Raw genomic sequence first — 16,735 nt, 5'->3', positions numbered from 1 at the left:
ATGGTGAAACCCTGTCTCTACTAAAAAATACAAAAAAATTAGCTGCACATGGTGGTGCACACCTGTAATCCCAGCTACTCAGGAGGCTGAGGCAGGAGAATCACTGGAACCCGGGAGGCAGAGGTTGCAGCGGGCCAAGATTGCACCACTGCACTCCAGCCTGGGCGAAAGAGTGAGACTGCAGCTCAAAAAAAAAAAAAAAAAGAAAGAATGAAAGACAGAGAGAAAGAAGGAAGGAAGGAAGGAAGGAAGGAAATAAATAGAGAACTTGAACAACATTACTAACCAACTAGAACTAATAGGAACATACAGAATTCCATCCAACAACAGCAGAACACATATTCTTCTCACATTCACATGGATCATTCTCCAGTACAGACAATATGTTAGGCCACAAAACAGGTCTCAATAAATTTTAAAAGACTGAAACCATAGAAAGTATCTCCTTTGATCACAATGGAATGAAACTAGAAATCACTAACAAAAGAAAATGGGGAAGATTCACAAATACATGAAAATTAAACAACACAAAAACAACAGGTGGATAAAGAAATCACAAGGAAAATTATAAAATACTTTGAAATGAATAAAAACAAAACAGTATATCAAAACTTATCAAAGAAAGGCAAAGCAGCACTCAGAAATTTATAGCTATAAATACAAACATTAAAAGAAAAGAAACCTCTCAAATTAATAACCCAATTTTCTACCTTAAGGGACTAGAAGAGCAAAGTGAAGCAAAGCTAGCAGATGGAAGAAAACAATAAAGATCAGAGTGGAGAAAAACAAAATAGAGAACAGAAAAATAGAACCAACAAAACTAAAAGTGGGGTCTTTGATAAATTGATAAAGCACAAACTTCTAGTAGACAAATTAAAAACAAAAACCAAAAAACGGGGAAAGGCTTAAATTCCTAAAATCAGAAATGAAATTGGGCCTTAAATAAAAAATATCCTAATACAATAATACAAACAACTGTACACCATAAAGTTAGATAAACTAGATGGACAAATTCCTAGAAACACATAAACTACCAGAAGTGATGCAAAAAAAAAAAAAAAAAAGTAAAAAAATCTAAATAGAACTATAGCAAGTAAAGAGATTAAATCATTAATGAAAAACCTCCCAACAAAGAAAAGCCTAGGACCAGACAGACTCACTGGTGAATTCTACCAGACATTTAAAGAATACCAATCCTCCTCAAGCTCTTCCAATAAATAGAAGAGCAGATCTGAACACTTCCCAACTCATTCTATTAGGCCAGGGTTATCTTGATATCAAAGCCAGACAAATACATAAAAAGAAAACTTCCCATATCTCTTATGAACATAAACATAAAATATATTAACAAAATACCAGCAAACCAAATTCAGCAGCATCAAAAGGATTATACACTGTGATCAAGTGGGGTTTATCTCAGGAATGCAAGTATGGTTCAACATACAAAAATCAATATAAGGTACCATAGTAATAGAATGGGGGGAGGGGAATCATGATCATCTTAATTGATGAAGAAAACGCATTTGACAAAATTCAATACCCTTTCATGATTAAAAAGCACTCAACAACTTCAAAATAGAAGGGAACTCCCTTAACATACTAAGAGCCATATATGAAAAAAACTCACAACTAACATCATAGTCAATGGTGAAAGAATGAAAACTTTTCCTCTAAGATAAAGAACAAGACAAGCAGGCCTGCTTTCACCACTCCTATTCAAGATTGTACCGGAAGTTCTGGCCACAGCACTTAGCAACAAGAAGAAATAAAAAGACTCAAAATTGAAAAGGAAGAAGTAAAATTACCTCTGTTTGCAGATGACATGATTTTATATACAGAAAATTCTAAAGAGTCCACACACAAAAATCTAGAACAAATAAATTTAGAAAAGTTACAGATATAAGACCAACATACACAGAAGAGTTGTCTTCAAGAACACAGGATGTCTTTCCATTTATTTAGGTCTTCTTTAAATTAATTTGGCAATGTTTTGTAGTTTTCTGTGTACAAGTTCTGTATCACCTTGTTATTTATTTGTTCTCGGTTATACAGCATTTTGTATTGCTTGTTGCCAGTGCTCACGGGTTGGAAAAATTAGTATTGTTGACTGGTGTGGCTCATCCTATAATCCTAGCACTTTGGAAGGCCAAGGTAAACGGGCCACTTGAGGTCAGGAGATCAAAAGCAGCCTGGCCAACATGGCGAAACCCCTTCTCTATTAAAAACACAAAAATTAGCTGGAAGTGGTGGTGTGCACCCACAGTCCCAGCTATCTGGGAGGCTGAGGCAGGAGAATTGCTTGAACCCGTGAGGTAGAGGTTGCAGTGAGCTGAGATGGGACGACTGCACTCCAGGCTGGGTGACAAAGCAAGACTCTGTCTCAAAAAAAAAAAAAAAAAAAAAGAATTGTTAATGGCATTACTCCCTAAAGTGATCTACAGAATCAATGCAATGCCTATCAAAATCTTATTGGCTTTTTTTTTTTTTTTTTGTAGAAATGGAAAACCTGACCTGAAAATTTACATGAAATTTTAAGAGACTCCAAGCAACCAAAATAGTCTTGAAAAGAGTAAAAAGTGGGAGGACTCACATTACATTGTTTCAAAACGTACTATAAAACTACAAAACAGTATTATATAACCAAAACAGTGTGGTACTGGCATAAAGACAGACATATATGTCAATCGCTTAGAATTGACAGTCCAAAAATAAACCCATACATCTATAGTCAATTGATTTTTCACAACAATGCCATGACCATTCAATGGGGAAGGAATGCCTCTTCAATAAATGGTACTGGAACAATTAGCTATCCACATGCAAAGGAAAGAAATTGGAACCTTATCTTATACCACATGCAAAAACTAACTCAAAATGCTTCAAAGACCACAGAGCTATAAGTATAAACCTTTTAGAAGAAAACACAGGAGGCCGGGTGTGGTGGTTCACTCCCATAATCCCAGCACTTAGGGAGTGGAGGTGGGCAGACCACCTGAGGTCAGGAGTTTGAGACCAGCCTGACCAACATGGAGAAACCTCGTCTCTACTAAAAATACAAAATTAGCTGGGCCTGGTGGTACATGCCTGTAATCCCAGCTACTTGGGAGGCTGAGGCAGGAGAATCGCTTGAACCTGGGAGACAGAGGTTTTGGTGAGCCGAGATTGCGCCACTGCATTCCAGTCTGGGCAACAAGAGTGAAACGCCATCTCAAAAAAAAAAAAAGAAAAAAAAAGAAAACACAGGCGTAAATCTTAATAACCTTGGATTTGGTGATGGTTTTTTAGACATGAAGCCAAATGCATAAGCAGCAAAGAAAGGTAGAAAAAAAATGCACTTCATCAAAATTTAAAAGCTTTTATGTGTTAAATGGTGCTACTAAGAGTGAGAAGACATCCATCTAACAGTATAGGAAAAAATACTTGCAAATCATATATTTGATAAGCATCTAGTATCTATGCACAATACATAAAGAACCCTTACAACTTGTTTTAAAAAAGACAACTCAATGAAAACATGAGCAAGATCAAGGACTTCAATACATATTTCTCCAAAGAAAATATACCAGACACACACACACACACACACACACACACACGAAAAGATGCTCCACGCCATTCATAATTAGGTAAATGTAAGTCAAAGCTATAGTGAGATACTACTCACATCCGGTAGAATGAATGAATGAATTGAACATTAAGATGGGTCTGAGGTCTGAAGCTGCCCAGTGCAAACCAATTACAGCTTAGAGCTTTATGATACTCCCAGGGCAGATGTATCATTTTTGCCTGAGAGCTTGACCAGCTATGTCTATGAAAACAGAGTTGACTGCTGAGTCTAGTGTTTTATGGAAGATAAACACTACTTTTACAGTAGGTAAAAGAAGAGTTTTCCAAATATTTTCTGTACTTGAAAGGGATCAGATAGCTGCACATGTGTTCTGACCATTTGAACACAGTAACACAGAATTTCTCCTTAAAGATCACTGGATTCAACTTCCTCATCTTATAATCAAGGGAAGTGAGACACAGAGATGAAGTGACTTGAGCAGGGTCACCAAAAAGAACTGAGCCTAGAGTCCTGGTCTTTTAGGACTCCCAAAGAGAAGTGCATTATTTGCCAAGGTGTGATCATTGCTGAGGTGTGAGTCAAAATTGCCAGTAGCAATGGATCAAAAGTTTGGGGGTCTCTTAGACCATCTGGGCTCTCTTAAACAAGTTGGGGGTTGGGAGGGTGCTCAGAATTCTGGGACAAGTGAGAGAACAGAGATTCCTGCAGGCTAGGGTACTATGCTCTTATAATATACACGCCCACCCTCCTTTCTGATGCCCCAATAGAAGACTAATTCATAGACACAGCTTCACGAGAAGCTCAGGGAGATCATCCTATTAAATGCATTGAAGAGTCAGAAAAGAAGTGGGGGTGGGGCACAAGCCATTGCAAGCAGCAGCTGCTCTTGAAGGAGTCAGTTGTTCAATACTGGAGGTTGCGCTGCAGGCAGGGCCGAGCAGAGTGTGATGAATCGATTCATTTACAGTCTGAGAAACAATAAGACTTCTTTGACAGAGCACTTAAATCCTGAATTGCCAGTTCAGTCAAGATGAGGCCAAAGGAAGCAAGGGGGCTGCTGCCAGGGGAGCCTTGTTGTGGGGCCTGGCCTTTGTGAAAGTGGTTGAAACAGCCCAGAAACCTGTTCTCTCCTCCAAGAAGAGGAGCAGGGGATCTTGAGTGCCCAGTGATTTTATTATTAAAGTAAGATCCACTTGCATCACCCTCTACCCTGCTCTCTGCAGGAGAAAATAATCCTTAGGTATAAAAATGGTACCCAAGAGAGGGTACCATAAATTGAGGCAAGGAGGTCCTGAACCCAGGCCTAGCTTAAACACAGAATTCCTTTTGTGGCATAGAGTCAATCACATCATGCCTTTGGATCTCAGTTTTCCCATTTCTACAGCAAAGGGGCAGAAACAAATGACCACTTCTCCCATCTATGACATTTTACATAACTCTAGACCACATAACCTGGAATAAGTGCTTTGCCCTTTCTGGCCTTAGAGTTCTTGTGGCCTAATGAATGAGCCATCTGTGAGCTGGTCAAGTTCTAGAACATGTTGGGTTTGGGCAACAGGACCCCCACAAAAACACAGGATACAAGGTGACTTCTAACCCAGACATTCTCTAAAGGGAGCCCTCTTTTGCTTTCACCGCCCAAATTCAAACTCCTCTTCACTTTAGAAGGAACAATTAAAGTTGCTCCCTGAAGGAGAACTTTAACTTCAGCTCCTCCCCAGAGGGGAACTTTAACTTTAGCTCCTCCCTAGAGGGGAACTTTAATTGCTCCCTCTGTGGAGCAACTTTAATTGCTCCTTCTAAAGTGAAGAGAAGGAGTTTGAATTTGGGTAGTGAAAGCAAAAGAGGGCTCCCTTTAGAGAATGTCTGTGTAGGAAGTCACCTTATATCCTGTGTTTCTGTGGGGGTCCTGTTGCCCAAACCCAACATGTTCTAGAGCTTGACCAGCTCATAGATGTCTCATTCATTTGGCTACAATGACAAACCTACAGCCAATATCATATTGAATGGGCAAAAGCTGGAAGAATTCCCTTTGAAATCAGGCACTAGACAAGGGTGTCCTCTCTCATCACTCCTATTCAGTATAGTATTGGAAGTTCTAGCCAGAGCAATCAGGCAAGAAAAAGAAATAAAGGGTATTCAATTAGGAAAGGAGGAAGTCAAACTGTCTCTATTTGCAGAGGACACAATTGTATATTTAGGATACCCCATCATCTCAGCTCAAAATTTTCTCAAACTGATAAGCAACTTCAGCAAAGTCTCAGGATACAAAATCAATGTGCAGACATCACAAGCATTCCTATATACCAATAACAGACAAACAGAGAGCCAAATCAAGAACAAACTCCCATTCACAATTGCTACAAAGAGAATAAAATACTTAGGAATACAACTAACAAAGGATGTAAAGGACCTTTTCAAGGAGAACTACAAACCACTGCTCAACAAAATGAGAGGACACGAACAGATGGAAAAACATTCCATGCTCATGGTTAGGAAGAATCAATATCATGAAAATGGCCATACTGCCCAAAGTAATTTATAGATTCAACCCTATCCCCATCAAGCTACCAATTATCTTCTTCACAGAACTGGAAAAAAAAAAAACGCTTTAAACATCATATGGAATCACAAGAGAGCCCACGTAGCCAAGACAATCCTAAGCAAAAAGAACAAAGCCGGAGGCATCACACTGCCAGACTTCAAACCATACTACAAGGCTACGGTAATCAAAACAGCACAGTATCAGTACCAAAACAGAGACATAGACCAATGGAACAGAACAGAGGCCTCAGAAGCAACACCACACATCCACAACCATCTGATCTTTGACAAACCTGACAAAAACAAGCAATGGGGAAAGGACTCCATGTTTAATAAATGGTGTTGGGAAAATGGGCTAACCATGTGCAGAAAGCTAAAACTGGACCCCTTCCTTACACCTTACACTAAAATTAACTCTGGATGGATTAAATATTTAAACATAAAACCTAACACCATAAAAACACTAGAAGAAAACATAGGCAAAACCATCCAGGACATAGGCACAGGCAAGGACTTCATGAATAAAACACCAAAAGCAATGGCAATGAAAGCCAAAATAGACAAATGGGACCTAATTAAAATTCAGAGCTTCTGTACAGCAAAAGAAACCATCATTAGAGTGAACCAGCAACCAACAGAATGTGAAAAAAATTTTGCAGTCTACACATCTGACAAAGGGCTAATATCCAGAATCTACAAAGAACTAAAACAGATATACAAGAAAAAAACAAACAACCCTATTCAAAAGTGGGCAAAGGATATGAACAGACACTTTTCAAAAGAAAATATATATGAGGCCAAGAAACATATGAAAAAAATGCTCATCATCACTGGTCATTAGAGAAATGCAAATCAAAACCACATCAAGATACCATCTCGGCCGGGCGCGGTGGCTCAAGCCTGTAATCCCAGCACTTTGGGAGGCCGAGGCGGGTGGATCACGAGGTCAAGAGATCGAGACCATCCTAGTCAACATAGTGAAACCCCGTCTCTACTAAAAATACAAAAAATTAGCTGGGCATGGTAGCGTGTGCCTGTAATCCCAGTTACTCAGGAGGCTGAGGCAGGAGAATTGCCTGAACCCAGGAGGCGGAGGTTGTGGTGAGCCGAGATCGCGCCATTGCACTCCAGCCTGGGTAACAAGAGCGAAACTCCGTCTCAAAAAAAAAAAAAAAAGATACCATCTCATGCTAGTTAGAATAGTGATCACTAAAAAATCTGGAGACAACAGATGCTGGAGAGGATGTGGAGAAATAGGAACACTCTTACACAGTTGGTGGGAGTGTAAATTAATTCAACCACTGTGGAAGACAGTGTGGTGATTTCTCAAGGATCTAGAAATAGAAATTCCATTTGACCCAGCAATCCCATTACTGGGCATATACCCAAAGAACTGTAAATCTTTCTACTATAAAGACACATGCACACATATGTTCACTGCAGCCCTGTGTACAATAGCAAAGACCTGGAACCAACCCAAATGCCCATCAATGATAGACTGGACAAAGAAAATGTGGCATATATACACCATAGAATACTATGCAGCCATAAAAAAACTATGAGTTTGTGTCCTTTGCAGGGACTTGGGTGAATCTAGAAACCATCGTTCTCAGCAAACTGACACAAGAACAGAACACCAAACACTGCATGTTCTCACTCACAGGCAGGTGTTGAACTATGAGAACATGTGATCTTAGGAAGAGGAGCATCACACACTGGGAGCAGTTGGCGGGGGTGGCTAGGGAGGGTGGGGAGGGATAACATAGGGAGAAATGCTGGATATAGCATGCACCTATGCAACAACCCTGCATGACCTGCACTTGTACCCCAGAACCTAAAGTAAAATTAAATTAAAAAAAAAAAAAAAAAAAAGGTCGCTCCCTCTGAAGTACAAATGATCCATTCACTTCATTATCTGAATTCCTTGTACATGATAGATACTCGATACACATCTCTGAATGAAGAAAATAACTGGACTCAAATCACTGTTAGGTATGCACAGTACTCAGGGTTCACCCTCCAAAGATATTTGTCTTTTCAAACCCTGATCCAAAGATAGGCTTTGAAGGTTGGTAAATGCCCTGCAATCACACGTAACACCTTACAGGCATGTGTATATAAGTGCTCATTTCTAGAGAGAAGGTCTATAACTCTCATCAGATTCTCAAAGAGAAAATGTGTTTCCTTTTGTTGCTCCCCCACCCAAGCTTGGGACCCAGCTCACACTATGCTCATGAGCCTGGGCAGACCTCAGCAGCAGAGCAGTCATGGCCCAGCAAATAGCGCATTTGGGGTGAGGTCTCAGGCTCCAAGGATGCGGATGGGTGAATTACACAAGGACCACAGAGCTTAACCACTGAGCCATGGACAGAAGGATGAAGGTTCCCAATTGTTTAGGGCCTCCTAGCTCCCTCCTCTCCATTGGAGATGATTTGTTTTGTGTCTTTAACCTCATCTCACCTGAGAGGTCCTCAAAGGCAGGGACTTTGCATTCCCAGCCTGCACTAACAAGCTTCTCACAGGAAGCTAGGGTTTGGTACGTTCATGTTGATCTGAACTGAACTTAAATTTGTTACATCCTCCTCTGACCTCCCGAGTATGACCTAGACAAACTCCTAATACCCAGAAGACCCATCACCAGGCTTCTCCGATAACTAAAAAGCCTAAGGACACATTTAGGCTGTGTCAAGTCCTGGACTTTGCTGGGGTTGAGTAGCTGGGGTGAAATGGTGGCGCCAAATAAAAGGATACTAAACAAAAGAGGAGCCATCATAGAAGGTGTAATGCAATTTAAAGACCTTCTTGGGCACCTTCCCCTCTTGAGATTGCTGACTAAAGAGAAGATGGTGAGCAGAAGATGGTTGAGGGGTTGGGGTGAGAGTCTGAGCACTCGCAGTTGGAGGGTAATGTAAACTCTGGGTCTGAGAGTCTCCTTTGCGGGGCGACGTTAGATGAGAGGGCATCTTTGCCTTGTAGTTTCGTAAGATCATGGGGTTGGAGATATTCTTCCCTTTCCACGTGGCCTTTTCGGCTTCTCTGCAGAGAAGGAGACCAACATATTTTCAGCCTCTTGGTTCTCACTCACCAGGGATGCTCTCTACAGCCCCTCTTTAGTGCTCAAGCCCCCATCCCATTCCCCTGTCCCCAAAGTACACATCCCCAGCACATGCTCCTTCGTCCATAAAGATAGTTTTTGGGAAGAACTGGGAGTTCCCACTGCATCTCTAAGAACAGCGCTTACCTGATTTCCACCTGAGCCTGGGGGTGAGGACCTATAGAGTGGGACTGTGTGTGGAAGTTGCCAGAGGGTTGGGAGGATCCTGGGGTTTTGAAGACCTTGCTCACCCTAGCTCCTGAGGTTTTGGAGAAGAGAATTTCCTTCTAGAGTGTCACAGTGAGGAGGCAAACTGAGTGGCTGTCCTCTCCCCATGTGCTGGCCCAGTGACCCCTGACCCCAGGAGACGTATATGACTAAGCTGTTAGATGTGAACAGGCGCTTAAATCCTTTACAGACAATGGCCTGGGCCCTTAGAGAAATACTGAGTAAATTGTGAGGGCTTACGGGATGGACCCACAGAATGATAAAAACCACTAATCACCCATGTCAAGGGTCTTTTTGGCTTGTTTTCAGAGGTTTTTGTTTGTCTTGTAGAACATCTAGCAAATTAAGAAACAGTCAGGTCACAAGAGCCCTAACTGTAAGGAACCACACAAAGGGATGTCCCCAGCAAGGCGCTGAGGAGGCGGAGAGCATTTCTGGGCAGGGGCAGGAGGCAGGCCACGAGCTGCATGAGCTCAGGCAACTTCTTACCCACATACCTGCTTAGGCTGCCTCAGTTTCCCCATCCACAAAATGGGCATCAATCCTGTCTTCCTTGCATGGATGCAGTGATGTTGCAGGGAGGATGGTAGGCAGGGAAGGACAGGAGTGCGTGCCTGTGAGGGTTGCTGCGGCTATTGTGGTGAGTACCACATAACCCATGCTCCCAGGCAGCATGTCTCACACTCCTGTGACTGTCCACTCACACACAAGCAGGGGCTTCCAGCTGGGGCTGGGCTTTCTGAGAACCTCTGCCTCCCCTGACCCAAGCACTGAGGTGCTTACATGTGGCGACACAGCTCCTGCAGTTTCTTCCGGGCTTCAGGGCAGGGGTCGCTGAACTCCAGGTTGTTGGCAGATGTTCCCACTCCTTGATGCAGGGGCAGCATGCTGATATCTTCTGCAGTTCTAGACTTGCCTGTAGTTGGAGGGGAAGAAGTTAGGGAGCGGCCCAAGACCATGGGAACCCACCTTTTGCATCAATGTGACCTGGATGTGAGACCTGGAGTCAAAGGAGATCGTTTTGGAGCTTTAAAATCTGTCCCACTGGATTTTAGAGCTGCATGGGCCCTGTAACCCCTTTGTTTTGGCCAATTTTTCCATTTGGAACGGCTGTATTTACCCAATACCTACACCCCCACCCCCCGCCCAGTGTCTAGGAAATAACTAACTTGCTTTTGATTTTACAGGCTCATAGGTGGAAGGAATTTGCCTCATCTCAGATGAGACTTTGGACTGTGGACTTTTGGGTTAATACTGAAACAAGTTAAGACTTTCGAGGACTGTTGGGAAGGCATGATTGGTTTTGAAATGTGAGAACATGGTCAGGCACAGAGGCTCGTGCCTGTAATCCCAGGACTTTGGGAGGCTGAGGTTGGCAGATCACCTAAAGTCAGGAGTTTGAGACCAGCCTGGCCAACATGGTGAAACCCCATCTATACTAAAAATACAAAAATTAGCTGAGTGTGCTGGTATGCACCTACATAGTTCCAGCTACTCAGGAGCCTGAGGCAGGGGAACCTCTTGAACCTGGGAGGTGGAGGTTGCAGTGAACCAAGATCACACCACTGTACTCTAGCCTGGGTAACAGAGTGAGACTCCCATCTAAAAAAAAAAAAGAAAAGAAAAAAAGAAAAGAAATGTGAGGACATGAGATTTGGAGGAGCCAGGGGCAGAATGATATTGTTTGGCTGTGTCCCCACCCAAATCTTAATTTGAATTGTGTCTCTCAGAATTCCAATGTGTTGTAGGAGAGACCTGGGGAAGGTAACTGAAGTATGGGGGTGATTTTTCCCATGTTATTCTCATGATAGTGAATAAGTCTCATGAGATCTGATGTGTTTATCAGGTGTTTCTGCTTTTCTTCCTCATTTTCTCTTGCCACCACCATGTAGAAAGTGCCTTTCACTTCTCACCATGATTCTGAGGCCTCCTCAGCCATGTAGAACTGTAAGTCCAATTAAACCTCTTTTTTTTCCCAAGTCTTAGATATGTCTTTATTAGCAGCATGAAAACTAATACGGGAGGGGTTTCAGAAAATGCTTTCTCAAGATATTGTGTTCACCAGGGGACACAGAGCTGGGAAGAGCAGAAGAGCAGCATCCTTTAAGTATCAGAATATTGGGGGTAGCACTGATGCTCCCCAGGAATTGTTGATTGGTCAGTTATCAAACAGAAATGTTACTCATACTGGGAGTCATCTATGAAGGATGTGTCAGGGACTGACTTGTGCAAAGTGATGAGACTGGCCATGTCTCCCAGGGTGTCCTCAGGCAGTTGTCAGGTGGTATGAACATGTGGTCATGTGGAGCTGTGATGGCAATCCTCCCACTGTAGGTACCAGGGTCATCTGTTTAGTCATTTGTGTCAGGTCCTGCCCACATTGAACCTCTGACTCCCACCCAGCTGCAGCCTCGAAGTATGTAGGCTCAACTTCACCTTGGATTTGAGGGATGAAAACCTGGCTTTGGGTGAGGGCATTTCTCAGGCTCTAACTGAAGCTTTGAGGACCTAAGAATGGAGCCTTCCTTGCTGGGGAAGCTCGGGGGTTTCTGGCCAGTGCTTGAGGACCGTCTCTGGTATCTGCCACCCTGGGTTGTTCCTGGTCCTTCTCCTACTTCTTCTGTCAACAGCGGACAGAGACTGAACCCTGAGCTCAAACCTAGGGCCTGAGGTTCAGTTACCTGCTGGCTGGCCACCTGGAGCATCTCCTGGATTAAGCCTCCATGTCTGGCCTGCCTCAGGCTGCCTTGGGCTTTTCAAAGGTGACAGCCTCATGCTCTGACTAGGTAATGCTATCAACAGTTCTCTTCTTGTAATGTTGGACATCTTCCAGAAATAGCTGCTGTCCCCTCAGGGAGTAAGCCCAATTCCTGGAGCTGATGCTCAAAATCAGTCTGGTCCCAGAACTGCCAGGAGGGGAGGTGGAATAGCATGTGGACATGGAATGGATGGGGGAGACCCCCAAATCCAAAGTGACTTCAAACCAGAATGGCTATAGCGAAATCAGGCATCATTCATATATATGCCATCAGACAACAGGCATAAACTGGGACATTCCTGGGCTAGCTAGGACCCACAGTCACTTATAAGCTATGAGGCAAGGTTAATCACCCATGCTAGCATGCATCTGTGAGCCTAATTCCTAATCAAGATTAAGACCCTATAATGCAGCATTACTGAATATACATCCTAGTGTGAATGAGGCAACAAGGTGGTCAAAAGTTGGGTGGCAAAGGAAAGCAGCCACGTAGACAAGGAAGCCAACAGACATGTAGCAGTCCCCCCAATCCTTCAGGGATACATTCCAGGACCCCTAGTAAATGCCTGAAAATATGGATAGTACCAAACCTGCATATGCTATGCTTTTTACATGCACTTATAAAGTTTAACTGATAAATTGGACCCTAAGAGATTAACAACAACTAATATGAAATAGAAAAATTAAAACAATATATTGTAATAAAAGTTAGGTAGAGGGATGGGGATAGACAGCCAAATAGAAGGCTCTACTGATCGTCCTCCCCACAGGAACACCAAATTTTACAACTATTTACACCAAAAAAAAGCATCTTCAAAACAACCAAAAACAAGGTGAGCACTCATGGTACCAGATTTTAACTTCACGTTGCTGAAAGAGGCACTGAAGAGGTAGGAAAGACAGTCTTGAATTGCTGACACCCCCCTTCCCCAGCAGCAGCTGCATGGCACAGAGAATCGATGCCTTCAGGAGAGGGAGAGTGCAAGGATTGTCAGACTTTGCATTGAACTCAGTGCTTCCCTGTCACAGTGGAAAGCAAAACCAAGCTGAACTCAGCTGAAGCCCACTCATGGAGGGAGCATTTAGACCTGCCCTAGCCAAAGGGAAATAACCCATCCTAGCAGTTGCATCTTGAGTTTGGCAAGCCTGTCCACTGTGTGCTAAAGGGCTCTGGAGTTCTAATTAAACTTGAAAGGCAGCCTAAGCCACAAGGACTGCAACTCCTAGGCAAGCCTTAGTGCTGATCTGGGCTCAGAGCCAGTGGATTTAGAGGGCATGCAACCTACTGAGACACCAGCTGGGGCAGCTAAGGGAGTGCTTGCGATACCCCTCTCCCAATCCCAAGTGGTGTAGCTCATGGCTCCAAGAAAGACCCCTACCTTCCACTTGAGGAGAGAAGAGGGAAGAGTAAAAAGGACTCTGTTTCACATCTTAAATACCAGTTTAGTCATAGTAGGATAGGGTACCAGTCAGTGTCATGAGACCCCCATTCTAGGCCCTAGCTCCCAGATGGACATTTTTAGATATATCCTGGGCCAGAAGGGAACCCACTTCCTTGAAGGGAAGGACCCAGTCCTGTCAGGACCCATCATCTGCTGACTGAAGAGCCCTTGAGCCCTGAATAACCAGCAGTGATATCGAGGTAGTATTCTGTGGGTCTTGTGTGAGACTCTGAGACATGCTGGCTTCAGGTTCGAGACTCAGCACATTCTCAGATGTGATGGTCACAGTGAGGGACTCCTTCTGCTTGAGAAAAGCAGAGGGAAAAGTAAAGAGGACTTTGTCTTGCACCTCATTTACCAACTCAGCAATGAGGGGGCAGAGCACTAAGGGGCTCTTGGGGTCCCTGATTCTAGGCCTTGGCTCTTAGATGGCATTTCTATACCTGTCCTGGGGCAGAGGGGAGTCCCAGGCTTGACAGCATTCATCACCAACTAACTGAAGAGCCCTTGGACCTTAAGTGAACAGTGGGAGTAGCCTGGCAGTAATCCCCATGGACCTGGTGGTGGTGGCCAAAAGGTGAGACTCCTTTGCCTGTGGAAGAGGGGGGGAAGAGTGGGACGGTCTCATGGCTTCAGTGCCAGCTCAGCCACTCTCAATATGTTACAATAAAACATCAGGTAGATTTTTAAGATTTTTGACTCTAGTTCTGGCTCCCAGACAGCATCTCTGGACCTGTCTGGGGCCTGAGAGAACTCTCTGCCCAAAAGAGAGAACAGAAACCTGGCTGGCTTCACCACCTGCTGATTGTAGATCCCTAGGGCCTTGAGCAAACACAGACAGTAGTCAGGTAGTGGTTACAGCAGGGCTTGTGCAAGACCTAGTGCTGTGCTGGCTTCAGGTTTGACCCAGTGCAGCCCCAGTGGTGGTGGTCACAGGGGTACTTCATCATCCCATCCCCAGCTCCAGGTGGCTCAGCACAGAAAGAGGCTCCATTTGTTTGGGAGAAAGTAAAGGAAGAGAACAAGAGTCTGCCTGGTGATCTAGAGAATTCTGGATCTATCCACAACCACCAAGGCAGTATCTCTCTGAGTCTGCAAGAACCACAATGTTACTGGGCTTGGGGTGCCTCCTAATGCAGATATGGCTTAGATCACATCACCCAAGCCTTTTCAAATACCTGGAAAATCGGCCGGGCGCGGTGGCTCAGCCTGTAATCCCAGCACTTTGGGAGGCCGAGGTGGGTGGATCACGAGGTCGAGAGATCGAGACCATCCTGGTCAACATGGTGAAACCCCGTCTCTACTAAAAATACAAAAAACTAGCTGGGCATGGTGGTGCGTGCCTGTAATCCCAGCTACTTAGGAGGCTGAGGCAGGAGAATTGCCTGAGCCCAGGAGGCGGAGGTTGCGGTGAGCCGAGATCGCGCCATTGCACTCCAGCCTGGGTAACGAAAGCGAAACTCCGTCTCAAAAAAAAAAAAAAATACCTGGAAAATCTTCCCAAGAAAATAAAGTACAAACAAGCCCAGACAGTGAAGACTACAATAAATACCTAACTCTTCAATGCCCAGACACTGATGGACATCCACAAGCATCAAGACCATCCAGGAAGACATGATTTCACTAAATGAACTACATAAAGCACCAGTGACCAATCCTGGAGAAACAGATATGTTACCTTTCAGACAGAGAATTTAAAATAGCTGGTTTGAGGAAACTCAAAGAAATTAAAGATAACACAGAGAAAGAATTCGGAATTCTATCATTTAACAAAGAGATTGAGATAATTTTAAAGAATCAATCAGAAATTCTGGATTTAAAATGCAATTGGCATACTGAAGAATGAGTCAGAATTTTAATAGTAGAATTTATAAGCAGAAGAAAGAATTAGTGAGTTTGAAGACAGGCTGTTTGAAAATATGCAGTCAGAGACAAATGAAAAAAGAATAAAGAATGAAACATGGCAACAAGATCTAGAAAATAACCTCAAAAGGGCAAATTTAAGAGTTATTGGCCTTAAAGATGAGGTAGAGAAAGAGATGGGGTAAAAGTTTATTCAAAGAAATAATAACAGAGAACATCCAAAACTTAGAGAAAGATATCAAAATTCAAGTACAAGAAGGTTATAGAACACTAAGCAGATTTAACCCAAAGAAGACTACTTCAAGGCATTTAATAACCAAACTCCCAAAGGTCAATATTTCTAAAAAAGGATATTAAAAGTAGCAAGAGAAAAGAAACAAATAACATACAATGGAGCTCCAATACTTTTCAGCAGAATTTTCAGCAGAAACCTTACAGGCCAGGAGAAAGTGGCATGACATATTTAAAGTGCTGAAGGAAAAAACCTTTTACCCTAGAATAGTATATCTGGTGAAAATATCCTTCAAACATGAAGAAATAAAGACTCTCCTAGACATCAACACCAGACCTCTCCTACATGAAATTCTAAAGGGAGTAGGTCAATCAGAAAGAAAGGTGTTAATGAGCAATAAGAAATCATCTGAAAGTATGAAACTCACTGGTAATAGTAAGTACAGAGAAAACCAGACTATTACAACATTGTTACTGAGGTGTGTAAACTGCTATTATCCCAAGTAGAAAAACTAAAAGATGAACTGATCAAAAATAATAGCTACAGGCCAGTGTGGTGGCTCACACCTGTAATCCCAGCACTGTGGGAGGCCGAGGCGAGCAGATCATTTGAGGTCAGGAGTTGGAGAACAGCCTGGCCAACATAATGAAACCCCATCTCTACTAAAAATACAAAACTTAGCTGTGTGTTGTGACGTGCACCTGTAGTCCCAGCAACTTGGGAGGCTGAGGCAGGTGAATCGCATGAACCCAGGAAGAGGAGCTTGTAGTTAGCCAAGATGTGTCACTGCACTACAGCCTGGGCAATAGAGCAAGACTCCATCTCAAAAATAATAACAATAATAATAATAATAACTACAACAACTTTTCAAGCTATAGTACTGTAAGATAAATATAGAAACAATAAAAATGTGGGGAGATGAAGTTAAGGTGTAGAGTTTTATTAGTTTTCTTTTTGCTTGTTTCTTTGTTTATGCAAACAGTGTGAAGTTGTTATCAGGTTAAAA

At 43.0% G+C, this 16,735-nt stretch overlaps 1 protein-coding gene across 5 annotated transcripts in view; it reads right to left on the bottom strand.

Annotated features, from left to right (window-relative positions):
• Nucleotides 1-16,735, bottom strand: part of C8H3orf20 (chromosome 8 C3orf20 homolog) — a 92,407-nt gene that overhangs the window by 54,864 nt on the left and 20,808 nt on the right. For 4 of the 5 annotated variants that reach the window (XM_074404100.1, XM_074404098.1, XM_074404099.1 and 1 more), the window contains exons 5-6: nucleotides 10,218-10,350; nucleotides 8,864-9,148 (exon numbers count right to left, since the gene is read on the bottom strand). In XM_074404100.1, the coding sequence (XP_074260201.1) occupies nucleotides 8,864-9,148; nucleotides 10,218-10,350 (418 nt within the window). The remainder of the gene's footprint in view (nucleotides 1-8,863; nucleotides 9,149-10,217; nucleotides 10,351-16,735) is intronic. The other variant, XM_074404101.1, reaches the window with a different exon arrangement.

The sequence above is a fragment of the Saimiri boliviensis genome, chromosome 8 (assembly GCF_048565385.1).
Source record: "Saimiri boliviensis isolate mSaiBol1 chromosome 8, mSaiBol1.pri, whole genome shotgun sequence".
Taxonomy (NCBI): domain Eukaryota; kingdom Metazoa; phylum Chordata; class Mammalia; order Primates; family Cebidae; genus Saimiri; species Saimiri boliviensis.
This window is presented reverse-complemented; position numbering and strand designations above follow the sequence as displayed.